This window comes from Eutrema salsugineum, unplaced genomic scaffold (genome assembly GCF_000478725.1).
Source record: "Eutrema salsugineum unplaced genomic scaffold, Eutsalg1_0 scaffold_1, whole genome shotgun sequence".
NCBI classification, from domain to species: Eukaryota; Viridiplantae; Streptophyta; class Magnoliopsida; order Brassicales; family Brassicaceae; genus Eutrema; species Eutrema salsugineum.
Window position 1 is genome coordinate 1,418,478 of NW_006256909.1, and position 15,025 is coordinate 1,433,502.

General features: G+C 36.6%; 3 protein-coding genes across 8 annotated transcripts; all 3 read left to right on the forward strand.

Annotated features, from left to right (window-relative positions):
* Window positions 1–5,429: 5,429 nt before the first annotated feature.
* Window positions 5,430–7,829, forward strand: LOC18031156 (vicilin-like seed storage protein At4g36700). Its single transcript, XM_006411908.2, has 4 exons — window positions 5,430–5,773; window positions 5,855–6,033; window positions 6,118–6,198; window positions 6,365–7,829. The coding sequence occupies exons 1-4, from the start codon at window positions 5,446–5,448 to the stop codon at window positions 7,613–7,615; spliced, it is 1,839 nt and encodes a 612-aa protein (XP_006411971.1). The 5' UTR covers window positions 5,430–5,445; the 3' UTR covers window positions 7,616–7,829.
* A 401-nt stretch (window positions 7,830–8,230) lies between these two features.
* Window positions 8,231–12,126, forward strand: LOC18031157 (splicing factor U2af large subunit A). Of its 6 annotated transcripts, none has more exons than XR_002896789.1 (13): window positions 8,231–8,436; window positions 8,753–9,033; window positions 9,129–9,227; window positions 9,320–9,390; window positions 9,871–9,947; window positions 10,020–10,067; window positions 10,166–10,225; window positions 10,310–10,483; window positions 10,591–11,037; window positions 11,153–11,288; window positions 11,564–11,631; window positions 11,741–11,944; window positions 12,009–12,126. XR_002896789.1 is itself a non-coding variant. In XM_006411909.2 (12 exons), exons 1-12 carry the CDS (start codon window positions 8,323–8,325, stop codon window positions 11,876–11,878), a joined length of 1,713 nt encoding a protein of 570 aa, XP_006411972.1. In that variant the 5' UTR covers window positions 8,231–8,322; the 3' UTR covers window positions 11,879–12,054. The 6 variants fall into 6 exon arrangements, 3 of the variants coding, with proteins under 3 accessions (XP_006411972.1, XP_024004665.1, XP_024004666.1); XR_002896791.1 differs by having other exon boundaries at window positions 11,393–11,631; window positions 12,009–12,050; XR_002896790.1 differs by having other exon boundaries at window positions 11,393–11,631; window positions 11,741–12,054.
* A 413-nt stretch (window positions 12,127–12,539) lies between these two features.
* LOC18031158 (pentatricopeptide repeat-containing protein At4g36680, mitochondrial) lies at window positions 12,540–13,984 on the forward strand. Its single transcript, XM_006411910.2, has one exon. It carries the CDS (start codon window positions 12,554–12,556, stop codon window positions 13,784–13,786), a length of 1,233 nt encoding a protein of 410 aa, XP_006411973.1. The 5' UTR covers window positions 12,540–12,553; the 3' UTR covers window positions 13,787–13,984.
* The last annotated feature ends 1,041 nt before the right edge of the window (window positions 13,985–15,025 follow it).

Sequence of the window (15,025 nt, forward strand, 5' to 3'; positions counted from 1 at the left end):
ACATTTGCACACACAAAAAAAAATAGAATTACACAACTAGCAAATTCTCCAGCTCCCCAAAGGGCTAAAATCAAATAAAGTTCATCTGCTTTTTTAAAATAAGAAAAAAAAGAAAGAGAAGAAAAATCATTAGATTGAAAGAGATACAAGCAAGCTCCACTATGTTGATCATCAAGAATGTAAAAGTTTTAAAGGAGAAAAAGGAAGTTAGAAAAGGTTAATGATTTCGTCTTCTTTTTCATATGAGTGCCTTTTTCCGAGTCTTTTTTATCCTAGAAGGCTAGAACTGTACAAAAACATTTAACTGATTATTAGTAATTTGCGTTTAACGACTGAAGTGATCAAAAATGACAGAGAGGTTTATTGATAACCCAAAAAAAAAAAAAAATTCCCGGTTGCTTGCGACCAAAAAGGAAAAAGGAGTGACCACTGGGCTTTTATGTGGATCCCACATTTGGACACGGTAAAAAGCAGGGGAAAGTGACCGGGCCCACAAGGGGCTTACTTTTGAGGTAATTTTGTCGGAGATATTGCCTTGGAAGCCCATGGGCCATTGAATATATTTTGAATTTTTACCGTACAGAGATTGACTGATCATGAAGTCAGCGCGTAAGAATCACGCCCACTTACTCAGCCCCACACTACTCTCTCTCTCTCTATAAGCGGGCAAAGGAGAGAAACAGAAGTAGAGAGAGAGAGAGAGAGAGAGAGAGAGAGAAGAATATGTTCTCCTCTTCACTTATTGCTTTCATTTTCATGGGAAATTATCTTTTCTTTTCCTCTTTGTTGTTACCAGAAAACTACAAAACCCCTTCCGCATTCTTTTGAATATACTTTTTCCTTCTTGCAATTCGAAATGATTTATGATATTCGACTAATAATTCATTAATCTCCGAGCGTAATGCAAAATTTAACCTTTAATATCGTGGAAAAAAAGTCCCACTCATTATTCAACTTTTTCTAACATAAATTTAACTTTTTCTAACATAAATTGTCTTTTTTCTTCTTTGAACTTTATGTGTGCTATATTGTAATGAAGATTTTATGCATTATAGCGGCTCAGTTAACACAATAAGATACGAAACTTTTTTTTCTGGCAGCTCTTTTAGTTGTTTATTGTTTAATTAGTGACCAAGCCCACATTTTTCTCACTATGTTCTAAGAAATTTAAGAGAAATAATCTTGTTTAATATATTCGATCGTGTGAACGCTTACATGCAATGGGATCCACTTGTATCATGGTCTCATGGTTACCTTTCAATTTATTTATTTTTATCTTCGAGGATTAGACATGATCACATATTCACATGAAACAATAATACAATATTATAGATCGAGTTCTAATTTCCGAACAAGATTTCAATGATTCATCGAACAAAAATCATTCGCCGAATGAATATATATCTCCATTTCAATCGTTTTTAAAAATCTGAATCTGTTTCGAACTTTGCACACCATATTTTTTCGGTTAGAACTTAGAAACATGCTTTTTGAGAATTTGAACTCAAATAGTAACATAATGACTGACAATACTAATTAATACAAAACACTAAATTACATGTTGACAAAAAAATACATATATCATAATCACTTGTTTTTTTTTTTGTAATAACAATAAAACACATATAGCTGAACTAGATTTTCATTATGCTCCGATCTTTGAGCTCGACCATTTAAAAGTTACTTCTTATTACCTTGATAATCATTAGACTATCACCTGTTGGTTTTGATCGATTTTTACATACAGCTAATCCGGCAGAAGAAAAAAAAACGCTGGATCTATATGTACAACTAGAAATGTCAAAAAAAAAACGCTGGATCTATATTTATTTCAATTCGATATCGTGTATTCGTTAACGAATTAACGCTAGAAATGTCAAAAAAAAAAGAATGATAAATGTTCTTCATATTATATTAATGTCTCCAAACAGGACAAATCTTAGATCTACATTACATGATTGGAATTTGGCAATATAAATTATGTTGGTAATTAAAACAAGCTCTGTTTTATTTTTACACACGTGATCATATATTAAAACAAACGAATGAACGATCATATCTTATATTCCCCACTGATCCGCCAATATTCTTTTACTGATCGACCAATGGATTCTGTCGTTACCAAAATTGTGCCACTGCCAAAGGTTTCTTTCTTACTCTTTTATGTATTGGTCATTTCAAAACATGTAATGTGATATATATTAATTATAATGACGCATAATTAATATTAGTTTTGTTAGTCATAATTAAGATGTTACGAAATCTATTAGGTAGTACTATTTGTTTAACACTACTTAAATTTTAATAAATTTGAATTGTAATTTCTTGTATAGTCAAAAATAGAGTCAGTTGTGTATTTTCTTGGGAAATTATTAGACAACACTCCACCAGCCACACAAAAACAAAAATATTTATATAAAAAAAAGTCATATACTTAGGAAGTAAGGAAAAGAAGGAGAGGCCGATGATCCACGACACACAGACGCTTCTTCCTTCTATTAAAAGAGAGAAGCTTCATCCTCACAAAAGCAATTAACTTGTTTTTTTAGTAGATTCTTATTTTATGTCATTCACAATAAAATAAATTCACTTAAATAAGAAAAAAGAAAGAGCGTTCTAAAATATCATCCCCACAAGGGCATGAATGAAAGAAAAAGGTTCGTACGTAGAACGGAGAAAAGTTTTAAATTGATAGCTATGTTAATACGACAGTGAAGGCAATGATAGAAATCATCTATCAGTAATGGTTAATTTACAACTGATGATCATGATCACCTGTGGAATAATGAGTTTCAAATCTTTAATCAGTTGTTTTTAATTTGTTTGTTCATACAGCTTACACCAGCATATATTACTAAGATTAAATTAGAGTTGTGATCAGTTAGTAGTAGCTAGATATTGCTAGTTGATCTAAATATAATTTAATTTTAATAACATGCTTGTATAAGTTTTTATGAATTATATGTATGTATTATACCCATATCTATCTAGCTAAAACTATTGGTAACTTTGTTACAGAAACGTGTACGTGGAAACAAATTGTTTAGAAGCATGTAATCATTTTTTTCTTTCAAAATTATAAAAAGCGGATTTCTTTTTGTCTTCCAAATATAAAAACATGCATATTTTCCACTTTAGCCGGTGATAGTAAATTTTATAAATTGACGTATAGTTAAAATAAAAATTCAGTTAATTATAAAATACTATATAGTCAGTCAATAATGTACCGACAAAAAAAAACTAATAAAAAGAAAGAAATAAGGGATGTTCTCTTTTGAAACACATTGAGTAGTCACAACATGGGTTGGAGACTCTTCCCCTTCAAGAATATATCACTTTACCTGTTTTTTATAATTAATTTACATCATTTTTTATTATTAGTTTTTTGTAAACTGATATTTTTCAAATTTAAATGTACGTTTAATCTTTGTAGTTTGTTGGATCATCACATACATCTTTTTCTTTTGTTTTTATTTATTAATCTTGTTTACGATCATATATCTTCACAACAATTTGTTATCTGACAGACAAATTTTTGGTCTGCTCTGTTACTTACTTACTTACTTGTGAAAAATGATAAGATCTTTTTTTAGAAACAAAGCATTGTATTTATGCTATTTTCTATCATTTCATAGTAGTAAAAAAACAGTTTTAGGTGTTCGGCTAACCATGTTGCAGTCTTTGTCCACAAAAACTCATATTCGCCAGGTATACGCGATTCGGAAGACTAACTAATCCATCACTAACTAATCGATCTTAGTTATAACTAATTAGTAACAGTTTTTTTTTTCTTCATTTTCTTACGCACGATAGTGTGTGATGTGACCGTAGAGCGTAACTCTTCCAGACTTCCACTACGTAGAAGTAAAACCAAACATGTGGACTGTTTATGACCATATAAGGTATGATACGTCTTTTTTTTCTTCTTTTTTTTGTGATAAATGGTATGATAAGTTTGAGATCTAAAAGTTTCTTGTCCACGAGCTTAACAATTACCCAGACACACTCACGAGTCACGTACGTTTTCAATTTCCATTTGATCGAATATATTTCCTCACTCATAAAGTCAAACGCAATTCCTAAATCAATTCGGATCATAGTTCTTGTCTTTAATTCTCATACGTTACCAACTTTGTTTGATTCTATTTATTTTCTTATTCCCATTTTTGGCGAGTTACGTGTAAACTTTGGTGAACCGAACTAGATCTCTTTAATAATGGATTTTTTAATCTTCTCATGTAATCAATTCTTTGTAATTGATTCTAAAGAAGTCATGACATCAAGTAATTAGTGGATTATAAATTCATGATTTTGTGGTTTCTGTCGAAACTTGACAGTTGATTTTTAGTTATGTTTGATAATAACAGTTTGAGATAATCTGATACACTAAAGGTATCATGGATCAACTTCGATACAGAATCGGAGAATCCAATCACCGAAAACATGATTAGAAGGACAAATCTCAATTATCATACATGTAACTGCAGTTGACACACAGATGAATTTGAGTAACTCCTCGTCCACGAGGCTTAAGAGCATACAATTATACATACATACATATTGGTATTTGATCCAAACACCATAAATAATTGGGTCTGTAATTGTTTTGCCATTTAGAAAACGTTACGGCAGAACAATTGTTTTTTGCTTTCAACCAAACAAAAATAAAGAAAGGAATCTTGTATGCGTTTCCGTGATGTACACTGTACAGTATAACTAATTTGGAGAGACCATATTTTCAAAAAACAAACTATTTGCAAGTTTTTTTTTCCAAATAGCAATTGAATTAATTGAGATATTATTGTTGCGCAAGTGAAATTTAAATGTGAAAGAATTGCGCCTTTACCATGAAATTCCAAAACACATGTTAATCATTATGTCAATACATATATTAGAAAAACAAGCATTCCATATATATATATATAAGTGTAAACATCTTTAGAATTCATCATATTATTGCGAACAACTATAAATAATATTAAATAGCAAGATCTTTGCTAGGTACGTCGGATGAATTGGAAAAACGATAAGACTATTAGGCAGGCCAAAACCACAAAATGCTTAAAACGATAGTTTCGAATATGACATAATAGTAGTCATGCATGTTAACACGGATTCAAATGAAAAAATACAAATCTCAACCGGTGACATATAATTGGTCTTGCGATACAAACTATGCATCTCAATTGGTCTTGCATTCAATACATTATCATCAACGGTTCTTATCGGCCCGATTTTTCATAATCGAGCTTTGTATTATAGCGGGTAATTTGAATTGTTATCAATAGCACCAAGCACTTGTAAACGTAAGGCATGCACGTGTCCAAACAATTAAGACACGTGGTGATTATGGACCCTACATGCTCTCTATCTCCTTCTAATTTCCCGTTCCCTTTTAAGATTCAATACGCTTAGCATTGAATAGCCCAAAAAAAAAAAACAGAGATGACTACTAAATTCACGGTGTTGCCACTCTCTGCTCTTCTCCTTCTCTTAATCCTCTGCACTGAAACGTTGGCTAAGTCAGACCAGCCGGAAGAAAACGACGTCGCTGCAGTACCTTCATGTTGCGGGTTTTCGTCGCCTCTTCTGATAAAGAAAGATCAATGGAAACCACTCTTCTCGACCAAGTTCGGACATATCTCGACCGTTCAAATCGGCGATGGATGCGGCGGGATGGGGCCTTACAAAATACATTCCATAACGCTCGAACCAAACTCGCTTTTGCTCCCTCTTCTTCTTCATTCCGACATGGTCTTCTTCGTCGACTCTGGTACATATATAAAAACTGTTTCTTTGCTTTTTAATCAATCCTCATTTAGGCTTTAGTTTCTGAATATTTTGATCTTTATAGGAAGTGGGATTCTGAATTGGGACGGGGAGGAAGCGACGAGTACGGAGATAAGACGAGGGGACGTTTACAGGCTACGTCCCGGTACGGTTTTCTACTTACAGAGCAAACCGGTGGATGTCTTCCTTGGAATCAAACTTAGGGTTTACGCAATCTTCTCCAACGCCGAGGAGTGTTTACATGTAAGTTAGAGCAATGTTGGATGATTCTTTCTCATTTTCTTGATATTTCTTCTTATTTAATTTGTCGTCTTCCGTTTTATGCAGGATCCTTGTTTTGGTGCGTATTCAAGTATCACGGATCTCTTGTTTGGCTTTGATGAAACAATTCTCCAGTACGCTTTTGGGGTATGTACATAATTGCGCATGTATATGCTTTATATACGGATGATATTGATGTAACTTGGGATGCAAGATACGAGTCATGTATGTTTTGCTCTTCCCAAGTTACTTTAGTATACGATTTTTTTTGGGTTGCGTTAAGTGTTTAATTGAACTCAATGGTTTTTTTAAGGTTCCTGAGAAGATTATAGGGTTGTTGAAGAACCGGACGCAACCGCCATTGATCGTGCAAGATATGTTGAGCACACCTGGTGAGGCCAACGCCAACACGTGGCAGCTCAAACCGCGATTACTCAAACTCTTTGCCGGCAAAGATGTAAGCGCAGACTCGACGATGGGACCAGAAGAGAACAAGAAGAAGGATAAGGAGAAGGAGAAGGAGAAAGAGAAGGAAAAGGAGAAAGAGAAGAAGAAGAAGGCTAAGAAAGCAAAGACATTCAATGTTTTTGAGTCCGAACCGGATTTTGAGAGTCCTAACGGTCGTAGTATAACGATTAACAGGAAGGATCTAAAAGTCTTAAAAGGCTCAATGGTTGGAGTTTCCATGGTAAATCTAACTCAAGGATCGATGATGGGACCACATTGGAACCCATGGGCTTGCGAGATTTATGTTGTGACGAAAGGATCAGGTATGGTTCGGGTGCTTAGGTCTTCGATTTCAAGATCATCATCGGAGTGCAAGAACCTGAGGTTTAAGGTAGAGGAAGGAGATATATTCGCAGTTCCACGGTTACATCCAATGGCTCAAATGTCTTTCATCAATGAGTCGTTAGTGTTCGTTGGGTTTACTACTTCGGCTAAGAATAACGAGCCGCAGTTCTTAGCCGGGAAGAACTCGGCTTTGTGGTCTCTAGACAGGGAGGTATTGGCTACGTCGTTTAATGTGAGTAGTGAGATGATTGGTGGATTGTTGGAAGCTCAGAAGGAAGCGGTTATGTTGGGATGTCCTTTTTGTGCGGAAGGAGAGTTGGAGAGGCTTAAGGTGGAGATAGAGATTAAGAAGAGAGATGATGAGAGGAAGAAAGAAGAAGAAGAGGCCGAGAAGGAAGAGGAAGAGAAGAGGAAACGAGAAGAAGAAGAAGAGGCCAAGAAGGAAGAGGAAGAGAGGAAGAAACGAGAAGAAGAAGAAGAAGAAGAAGAGAAGAAGCAGTGGCCGCCTCAGCCTCAGCCTCAGCCTCAGCCTCAGCCTAAGCAACCACCACAACCTTTCCAACCACAACCACCACAAGAAGAACCACAAGAACCGCAACCATCGATAGAGACTAAGAAGAGAGATGATGAGAGGAAGAGAGAACAAGAAGAGGCGAGGAAGGAAGAGGAAGAGAGGTGGAAACGAGAAGAAGAAGAAGAGAAGAGGTGGTGGCCGCATCAGCCACAGTGGCAAGCCGGAGAAGGTGGAGAGAACACCGAGAGAAAGCTTTAAGTCAAGAGTGTTTTGGTTGTTGTTGATGGTCGAAAGTTTGGTTTTGATGTCTCTTGTTTTCTTCTCTTTTTTGTATCCTTTTGTTTATTTGTAATGTCTTTTGTTTTGTTTTGCTTTGCTTTCTTCTTTTTTTTTCGTTTCATGTTTACGTTCGTATTATGTTGTGTTTAAATGTTTGTAGATGCGGAGCGTGAAATAGTCAAAGATTTCCTAATTTCCATTGAGTGACGAGTGACGACGTTTAATCGTTTATACTTCTAGTTATTCATTTCATTAATCATCACAGGACTCTCAAATCAACTTGAAAGGAAAATCCAAACAACTTCCAAAACTGGCTTCAACTCAAGCATACATGGACTAATTGGGCCTAATAATATCGAATTAGAACTAGGACCGGGCTAATTCAATTAAGATTCTGGTTATATATACTAACCTGGCGGTCTAATTCAATTTCTGACCAGGCTATTTTTTTTTCTCCTCGAAATAATTGTCGATACTGACGTGTCGTAATAAGACCATAAGTACGACATTGACAAAAATACCCTCCCGGTCGGTCGATCCCGTCTTGTTTATATAATAATCGAAATCGCCCTAAAGATTTTGTTTTCTGCATCATCCCTTGTTTCGAATCTCGACGGCAGAAAAAAGAGGAAATTTATCTAAACCCTATCTCCGGTGAGAGAGAGCGTTAGTTCCCCGGTGAACAGATGTCTGAATTCGAAGATCACGAGGGTAACGGCACGGCTGTTGACGGCTTCTACGCCGAAGATAATGGTGGCCACGGCAGCGAAATCGAGGATCACATAGACTCGAAATCTAAGGTACTTTGCTCTCTGACTATGTTACAATCTTCCAGCTCCTCATTGCGTAGAGTTTGTTTTTCCAGTGTTAACTTCATGTTTCTTAGCCTCGATGCGTTATTGGATTCAACTGGGAATCGAAAGGGGTGAACAAAATTGAGATGTGTAGGGTTTAGGGCTGTTTTCGGTTTTCTACTAGCTGGAATCTACGATGGTTGATTTCGTTGAATCTAAGTTCAATTTGGGGATTGGTTTATTCATTATCTGTAGGGTTTTAGCTTAGTTTAATTGATTCTTAAACTCTAAAAATTGACGAGCTTTTTTTATGCTTGTGTAGAGTGAAACGCGTGACAATGAAAGAGAGAGTTCTAGAAGTAAAGATAGAGAAAGAGAGAAGGGGCGTGATAAGGACAGAGAAAAGGACTCTGATCGAAGCAGAGACAGAGATAGAGAGAAAAGCAAGGAGAGAAGTAGAGAGAAAGACAGAGACAGAGATCGTGACCGTCATCACAGAAGTAGTCGTCACAGAGATCATAGCAGGGAAAGAAGTGAAAGAAGAGAGCGTGGTAGTAGAGATGACGATGACTACCGCCGAAGCCGCGATCGTGATTATGATAGGTGACTGTTCTTGAAACGAAACTATCTTTCCAGTTTAGTTTTGATTGTTGTCGTTTTATGGAATGTACTGATTTGGCTTTCTTTATTCCCTTCAGGCGCAGAGATGATAGAGGAGATAGACGCCGTCGTCGGTCTCGCTCTAGATCAAAGGGTAGATCTGAACGCAGATCAAGATCGCGTTCTCCATCAAAAAGGTAGCTTATTTTTTTTTCTTGCTCAACTACTCTTATATGAAATGATTGTTCAATCTAAGAACTTTTTTTTATAACAATCTGTATTCTTGCAGTAAGCGGGTCAGTGGATTCGATATGGCACCTCCAGCCTCTGCAATGTTATCTGCTGGTGCTCCCGTTACAGGTATCCTTTTTATCTCTTTAATTTAGCGCCTTCTCATTAGCATAGAACTAGAGTTGATATCTAATGCAAGTAGTGGTTTTGATAAATTCTGTTCTCCCGAATGCCTGCAAAAGACATAGGCTGTTTTTGTCCATTTTTCACACGGTAGAACTGAGAGCTTTTGGTTGTTTGGTGTTCTTTGTGTTTCTTGTTTGCTTTTTTGTTTTTGGTAAGGCAACATTGGGTGTGGGCTGGTTAGCTCTTATATACAAGGAGGAATTGCTGCAATGGTTTTATGGGTATTTCTCATCCTCAGTACCTATCACTGGTTTTCTAGTCTGGCAAATATTCTCACAAACTTCTATAGGGCTGCGGTAGTCAATTGTTATATCACCGTAAAGACTTAAACCTCTTGATATCGCCTATGCTTTTTCCAGGGATTGTGAACCAGTTCTGTTCATATGTGTTCTTCTCATTTAATAACCTGTTTTCCTTTTGTAGGCCAAGTTCCTCCCGCACCACCAACTCTTCCTGGGGCTGGAATGTTTCCCAACATGTTTCCCTTACCTACTGGACAGGTGTGTGCTCGTTACCCTTTTCAAGATTTGAAATTGATATCTTTCTTGAACTAATTCTTCTATGTTCTGCAGCCATTTGGGGGAATTCCAATGATGCCGATTCAGGCTATGACACAGCAGGTTAGCTATAAATTTATTATGGATATATCATTTATGCAAGATATTATGTGTTTCTCGGTTTCTGACAATATCTCCTTATCTATTTTACGTGTCTTCAGGCGACTAGGCATGCTCGCAGAGTCTATGTCGGTGGGCTTTCTCCTACGGCAAATGAACAGGTTAGAATTCACTTTCTTTATCCCACTGAAATATCTTCCAGCATTTTATACTAATCTTGATTTTCCTACTTTCCTGTATTGTAGTCTGTGGCTACATTTTTTAGTCAAGTTATGGCTGCTGTTGGTGGAAACACTGCTGGTCCTGGGGATGCTGTTGTTAATGTTTACATAAACCATGAGAAGAAGTTTGCTTTTGTGGAGATGCGATCTGTTGAAGAGGCAAGCAACGCAATGTCTTTGGATGGGATTATATTTGAGGTACGTTTCAGTGTTTACCACACTACCGACTATTTGGTTGAGTTTTTGTGTTGGCACTTCTTTGGTCATATAAGAATTCTAATAGTTATTTTTTCCGTCTCTCCCAGGGAGCTCCAGTGAAGGTGAGAAGACCTAGTGACTATAACCCATCTCTAGCTGCAACTCTCGGTCCAAGCCAGCCCAGTCCCAATCTAAACTTAGCTGCTGTTGGTCTGACTCCAGGTGCTTCTGGTGGGCTTGAAGGTCCAGATCGTATATTTGTTGGTGGACTTCCATATTACTTCACCGAGGCACAAGTCAGGGAGTTGTTGGAGTCCTTTGGTGCCCTGAAGGGATTTGATCTTGTAAAAGATCGAGAAACTGGGAACTCTAAAGGATACGCCTTTTGTGTGTACCAAGATCTCTCCGTTACGGATATTGCGTGCGCTGCCCTAAATGGTATCAAAATGGGTGATAAGACTCTTACTGTGAGACGTGCAAACCAGGGAACAATGCAACCGAAACCTGAACAAGAGAGTGTATTGTTGCATGCGCAACAGCAGATTGCTTTACAGGTAAATTTTAATTTTTTAACGCATGGAAAACTTTTTGTGAACAGATTGAGATGTTAGCAACCTTTGTCTCTTTATGGTTTGTCAATTGAAAGATTGATGAGTTTCTTTTTTGCAGAGGATTATGCTTCAGCCGGGCGCAGCGGCCACAACAGTCGTATGTCTGACTCAAGTTGTTGCCGAGGATGAGCTAAGAGACGACGTGGAGTATGAAGAAATAATGGACGACATGAAACAAGAAGGCGAAAAGTTTGGTAAGCGATTTCTTTATTGCGTTTTAAGATCCATTTGGAGATATAAGATGAAAAAGCATATTGATTTGTCTCTGTTTTCTTGGTTGTATATGTCTGTTTTACAGCCTTTTGCTATAAAGAATCAGCCCTAACATACACAGAATGGAGACTCCATAAACCCTTATTTATTTTTCATCAAAGGCCACATTTCTTAGAAGAAAAATAACTAACGCTTTTTGACTCTGTTTTGATTCTCTTGTATTCGAAATGTTTGTTCTTTAACTGTTGAAATGCAGGTGCATTGACCAATGTTGTGATTCCGCGTCCCAGCCCCAACGGTGAGCCAGTGCCAGGCCTTGGCAAGGTTTGTACCAAATACCTTGTCTCTTTCTTCCTCTTGTGAATATCAATTTAGTGAGAATCTCACTCTGGATAATATATATATATATATATATATATATATATATGTGCAGGTGTTCTTGAAGTATGCCGATACTGAGAGTGCATCGAGGGCAAGAAACGGGATGAATGGTAGGAAATTTGGAGGAAACGAAGTGGTTGCTGTGTTTTACCCAGAAGACAAGTTTGAACAGGGAGATTATGGAGCCTGAACATTGGCCGACCGTGTTTGTGTCTGATTTGGTCAAATGGATTACTTTTTAGTAGAGATTTTGTTTTCTCTTATTTTGTTTTTGTGTCAGTTTCCAGAAGTCCCTATGTCAATGAATTAAAACATTCGAGATTGTTGCCTCTATATTTTACTTTTAATATTAGAGTTTTTTATAAATAGAGAAGGAGTTTTATTTTAATGGCCATTTCTATATTTATTTTATAAATAAAAAATTCAAATATATTCAATCTATTATTGCTTACAAAATCTTTTATTTTTAAGATTCAAATTTCTTCTATGTATTTTGTTTTTTAACACAACCAAATTTTTAGCAGAAGTCCTCGAGTCATATGTACTTAAATATGCTGTTGTTATTAAGTTTAGATGAATCAACAAAACGTTAGCCATTTACATATTACGATTTTCTATGTTGCTCTGTTTAAATCTATGCATGTCAAAAATAATCGATTATCCAGTAGAAAATTATCGTTATCTTATATGGATTGTACCTAATTAATAAACCTCTCAAAAAATGATCACAATTTTTTTTTTTTTTTTTTTTTGGGAGTACTTTTGTTTACAGCTAATTAGAAAAAAAGACCTAACGTTCTTAAAACCTTAAACCTCCGTCTCCTTTTTCGCCTATCACTCTCCACATTCCGTCTTTTCAACACTTATGGCTTCATCTCGTCTCTCTCTCCGCTATGTTCGCCGATTCACCACAGCCGCCGGAGATGCTACGACCACCGTAGAGGCCGCTGCTCCGTCTCCAGGCAAGATCTCTGCCTCCAAAGCTAAGACCATTCTCCGGAAAGTGCACGATCCGGACAAAGCCCTTGAGATCTACTCCAACGTCTCCAATCACGACGCTTCGCCTGTGTCCTCTCGATATGCCCAGGAGCTCACTGTCCGTCGCCTCGCCAAATGTAGCCGCTTCTCAGACATCGAAGCCCTAATCGAATCGCAGAAAAACGACCCAAAAATCAAGGAAGAGCCTTTCTACTCTACCCTTATCAGATCTTACGGCCGAGCCTCCATGTTCGATCACGCCATGAGAGCTTTCGAGCAGATGGATCAGTATGGCACACCAAGATCAGCACTTTCGTTCAACTCCTTGCTCAACGCTTGTCTCCATTCCAACAAGTTCGATAAAGTCCCCCAACTGTTCGACGAAATTCCTCAGAGGTATAACGACATCAACCCTGACAAAATCTCTTATGGTATATTGATTAAGTCATACTGTGACTCTGGTTCGCCTGAAAAAGCCATTGAGATTATGAGACAGATGGAAGGTAAAGGCATGGAAGTCACTACCATTGCCTTGACCACCATTTTGAACTCCTTGTATAAGAAAGGTGAAGCCGAGGTAGCAGAAAGCCTGTGGAACGAGATGGTGAAGAAAGGCTGTGAATTTGATAACGCAGCGTATAATGTTCGTATAATGAATGCTCAAAAGGAAAGCCCTGAAAGAGTTTTGGAGTTGATCGATGAAATGAGCACTATGGGATTGAAACCGGATGCAATCAGCTACAACTATCTTATGACTGCGTATTGCGAGAAAGGAATGTTGGATGAAGCTAAGAAAGTTTATGAAGGGCTTCAAGGAAACAGCTGTGCTCCCAACGCGGCTACGTTTAGGACTTTGATATTTCATCTGTGTTACAGCGGTTTGTATGAGCAAGGCTATGCGATGTTCAAGAAGAGTGTGTATATGCACAAGATTCCAGATTTCAATACTTTGCAGCATTTGGTTGTGGGGCTGGTGAGGAACAAGAAGATAGATGACGCCAAAGGGTTGATTAGAACGGTGAAGAAGAAATTCCCTCCCAGTTTCTTGAATGCGTGGAAGAAACTCGAGGAGGAAGTGGGGCTGCTTTCGAAAACTGATGCTTCTTCATCTTCTGCTTAAAAAGCTCAAGAATATTGCAATTGGAGATCTGAATCTTTTACTTGAGCTTTTTAAGATCTGTTGAAAACTATGATCACTTAGTTCTAAGCTTCTCCTGCATTTTTCTTTTCTCATAAATTAGCTTGTAAAAGCTTGACGTTTTTGTTGGTGGAATCACTTGAATTTCATGGTTTAACAATTTATAGCTTCGTAGAGTTCACTGCCATGTTCTACAACACTCTACGCTTCATGATGAATTCAAGTTTCTTCCATTTTATGTTCTTCATACATATTCTTCTACTTGCAATTAAGGTGCATTATTAGTTATAAAAAGTCAATAAATTAAGGTGTTATCATCAAACAATCAAATTCCTTTAAGGAAATGATTCCCTTTGCCATGATCGAGTGCGGTGGAAATTTTGGGAAATCTTTACAACAGGCATTGGGCTTATGTATCCTAACTCTTTGATGGGCCAAAGCTTAATATATCGGCCCATGAGAAAATGACGTCATTTGAACGCCGATAAGAAAGAAGATGACGACACGAATAGCTTTTGGAGAAGTATCAACAATATTTTCTATTAAACCATACGAAATCAACTGTGTATTCACATTAATTAAGGAATCAATGTACAAGGAGTGTAACTAGTTCGCTAACAAATTAACAAACTGTGCATATTACTACTAATAGTTTCGGGAGAGGCTAAATAAAAGTCTATAATTGACATCATTATTCTAGATATTATATAATACAACTCCTTAATATTTTAATATAAAATTGTGGAAACATTTTTGTTGAAAAGTATGATGTCTTTATACTAATAAGTCCACTATAAACTTTTGATGGAAGATTCCAATAACACCACTCGTCCACAGAAAGTACAGTACAGAGTTGGGGAATAAAATCTGTGGAATGTTTATTAAATAAGCTTTATGAAAGACATGATTTAGTTTGATATAGAATAAAGTTTTAGAAGCTAATGTACAATGTAATATCAATGTCCTACAAGTAAAAGTACTTACAGTGACTACAAGCCTATAGCTACATAATATGTAACTTTGAGTTTGTGAATTACTTGTAAATATATGATATTAGTAATTCGCTTTAACAAAAAATGATATTCTCTATATATTTGAGAATCCATTCGTTAGATGTCGTTACCACACGATACGAGGTTATGAAATGACGTATTACCAGTCCAAGATTTGATAAAGTATTATAAATATAATGGAGAGACTTTTCTTAGATAAACCTTTTAT

Excerpts from the sequence above, each read along its gene's own strand:
- LOC18031156 (XM_006411908.2), top strand. The coding sequence starts at position 5,446 with ATGACTACTAAATTCACGGTGTTGCCACTCTCTGCTCTTCTCCTTCTC. Across the intron at positions 6,034-6,117 it reads ACGCCGAGGAGTGTTTACAT|GATCCTTGTTTTGGTGCGTA; the intron begins GTAAGTTAGAGC and ends CGTTTTATGCAG. Across the intron at positions 6,199-6,364 it reads TTCTCCAGTACGCTTTTGGG|GTTCCTGAGAAGATTATAGG; the intron begins GTATGTACATAA and ends GGTTTTTTTAAG.
- LOC18031157 (XM_006411909.2), top strand. The coding sequence starts at position 8,323 with ATGTCTGAATTCGAAGATCACGAGGGTAACGGCACGGCTGTTGACGGC. Across the intron at positions 9,948-10,019 it reads TTCCCTTACCTACTGGACAG|CCATTTGGGGGAATTCCAAT; the intron begins GTGTGTGCTCGT and ends TATGTTCTGCAG. Across the intron at positions 10,068-10,165 it reads TTCAGGCTATGACACAGCAG|GCGACTAGGCATGCTCGCAG; the intron begins GTTAGCTATAAA and ends ACGTGTCTTCAG.
- LOC18031158 (XM_006411910.2), top strand. The coding sequence starts at position 12,554 with ATGGCTTCATCTCGTCTCTCTCTCCGCTATGTTCGCCGATTCACCACA.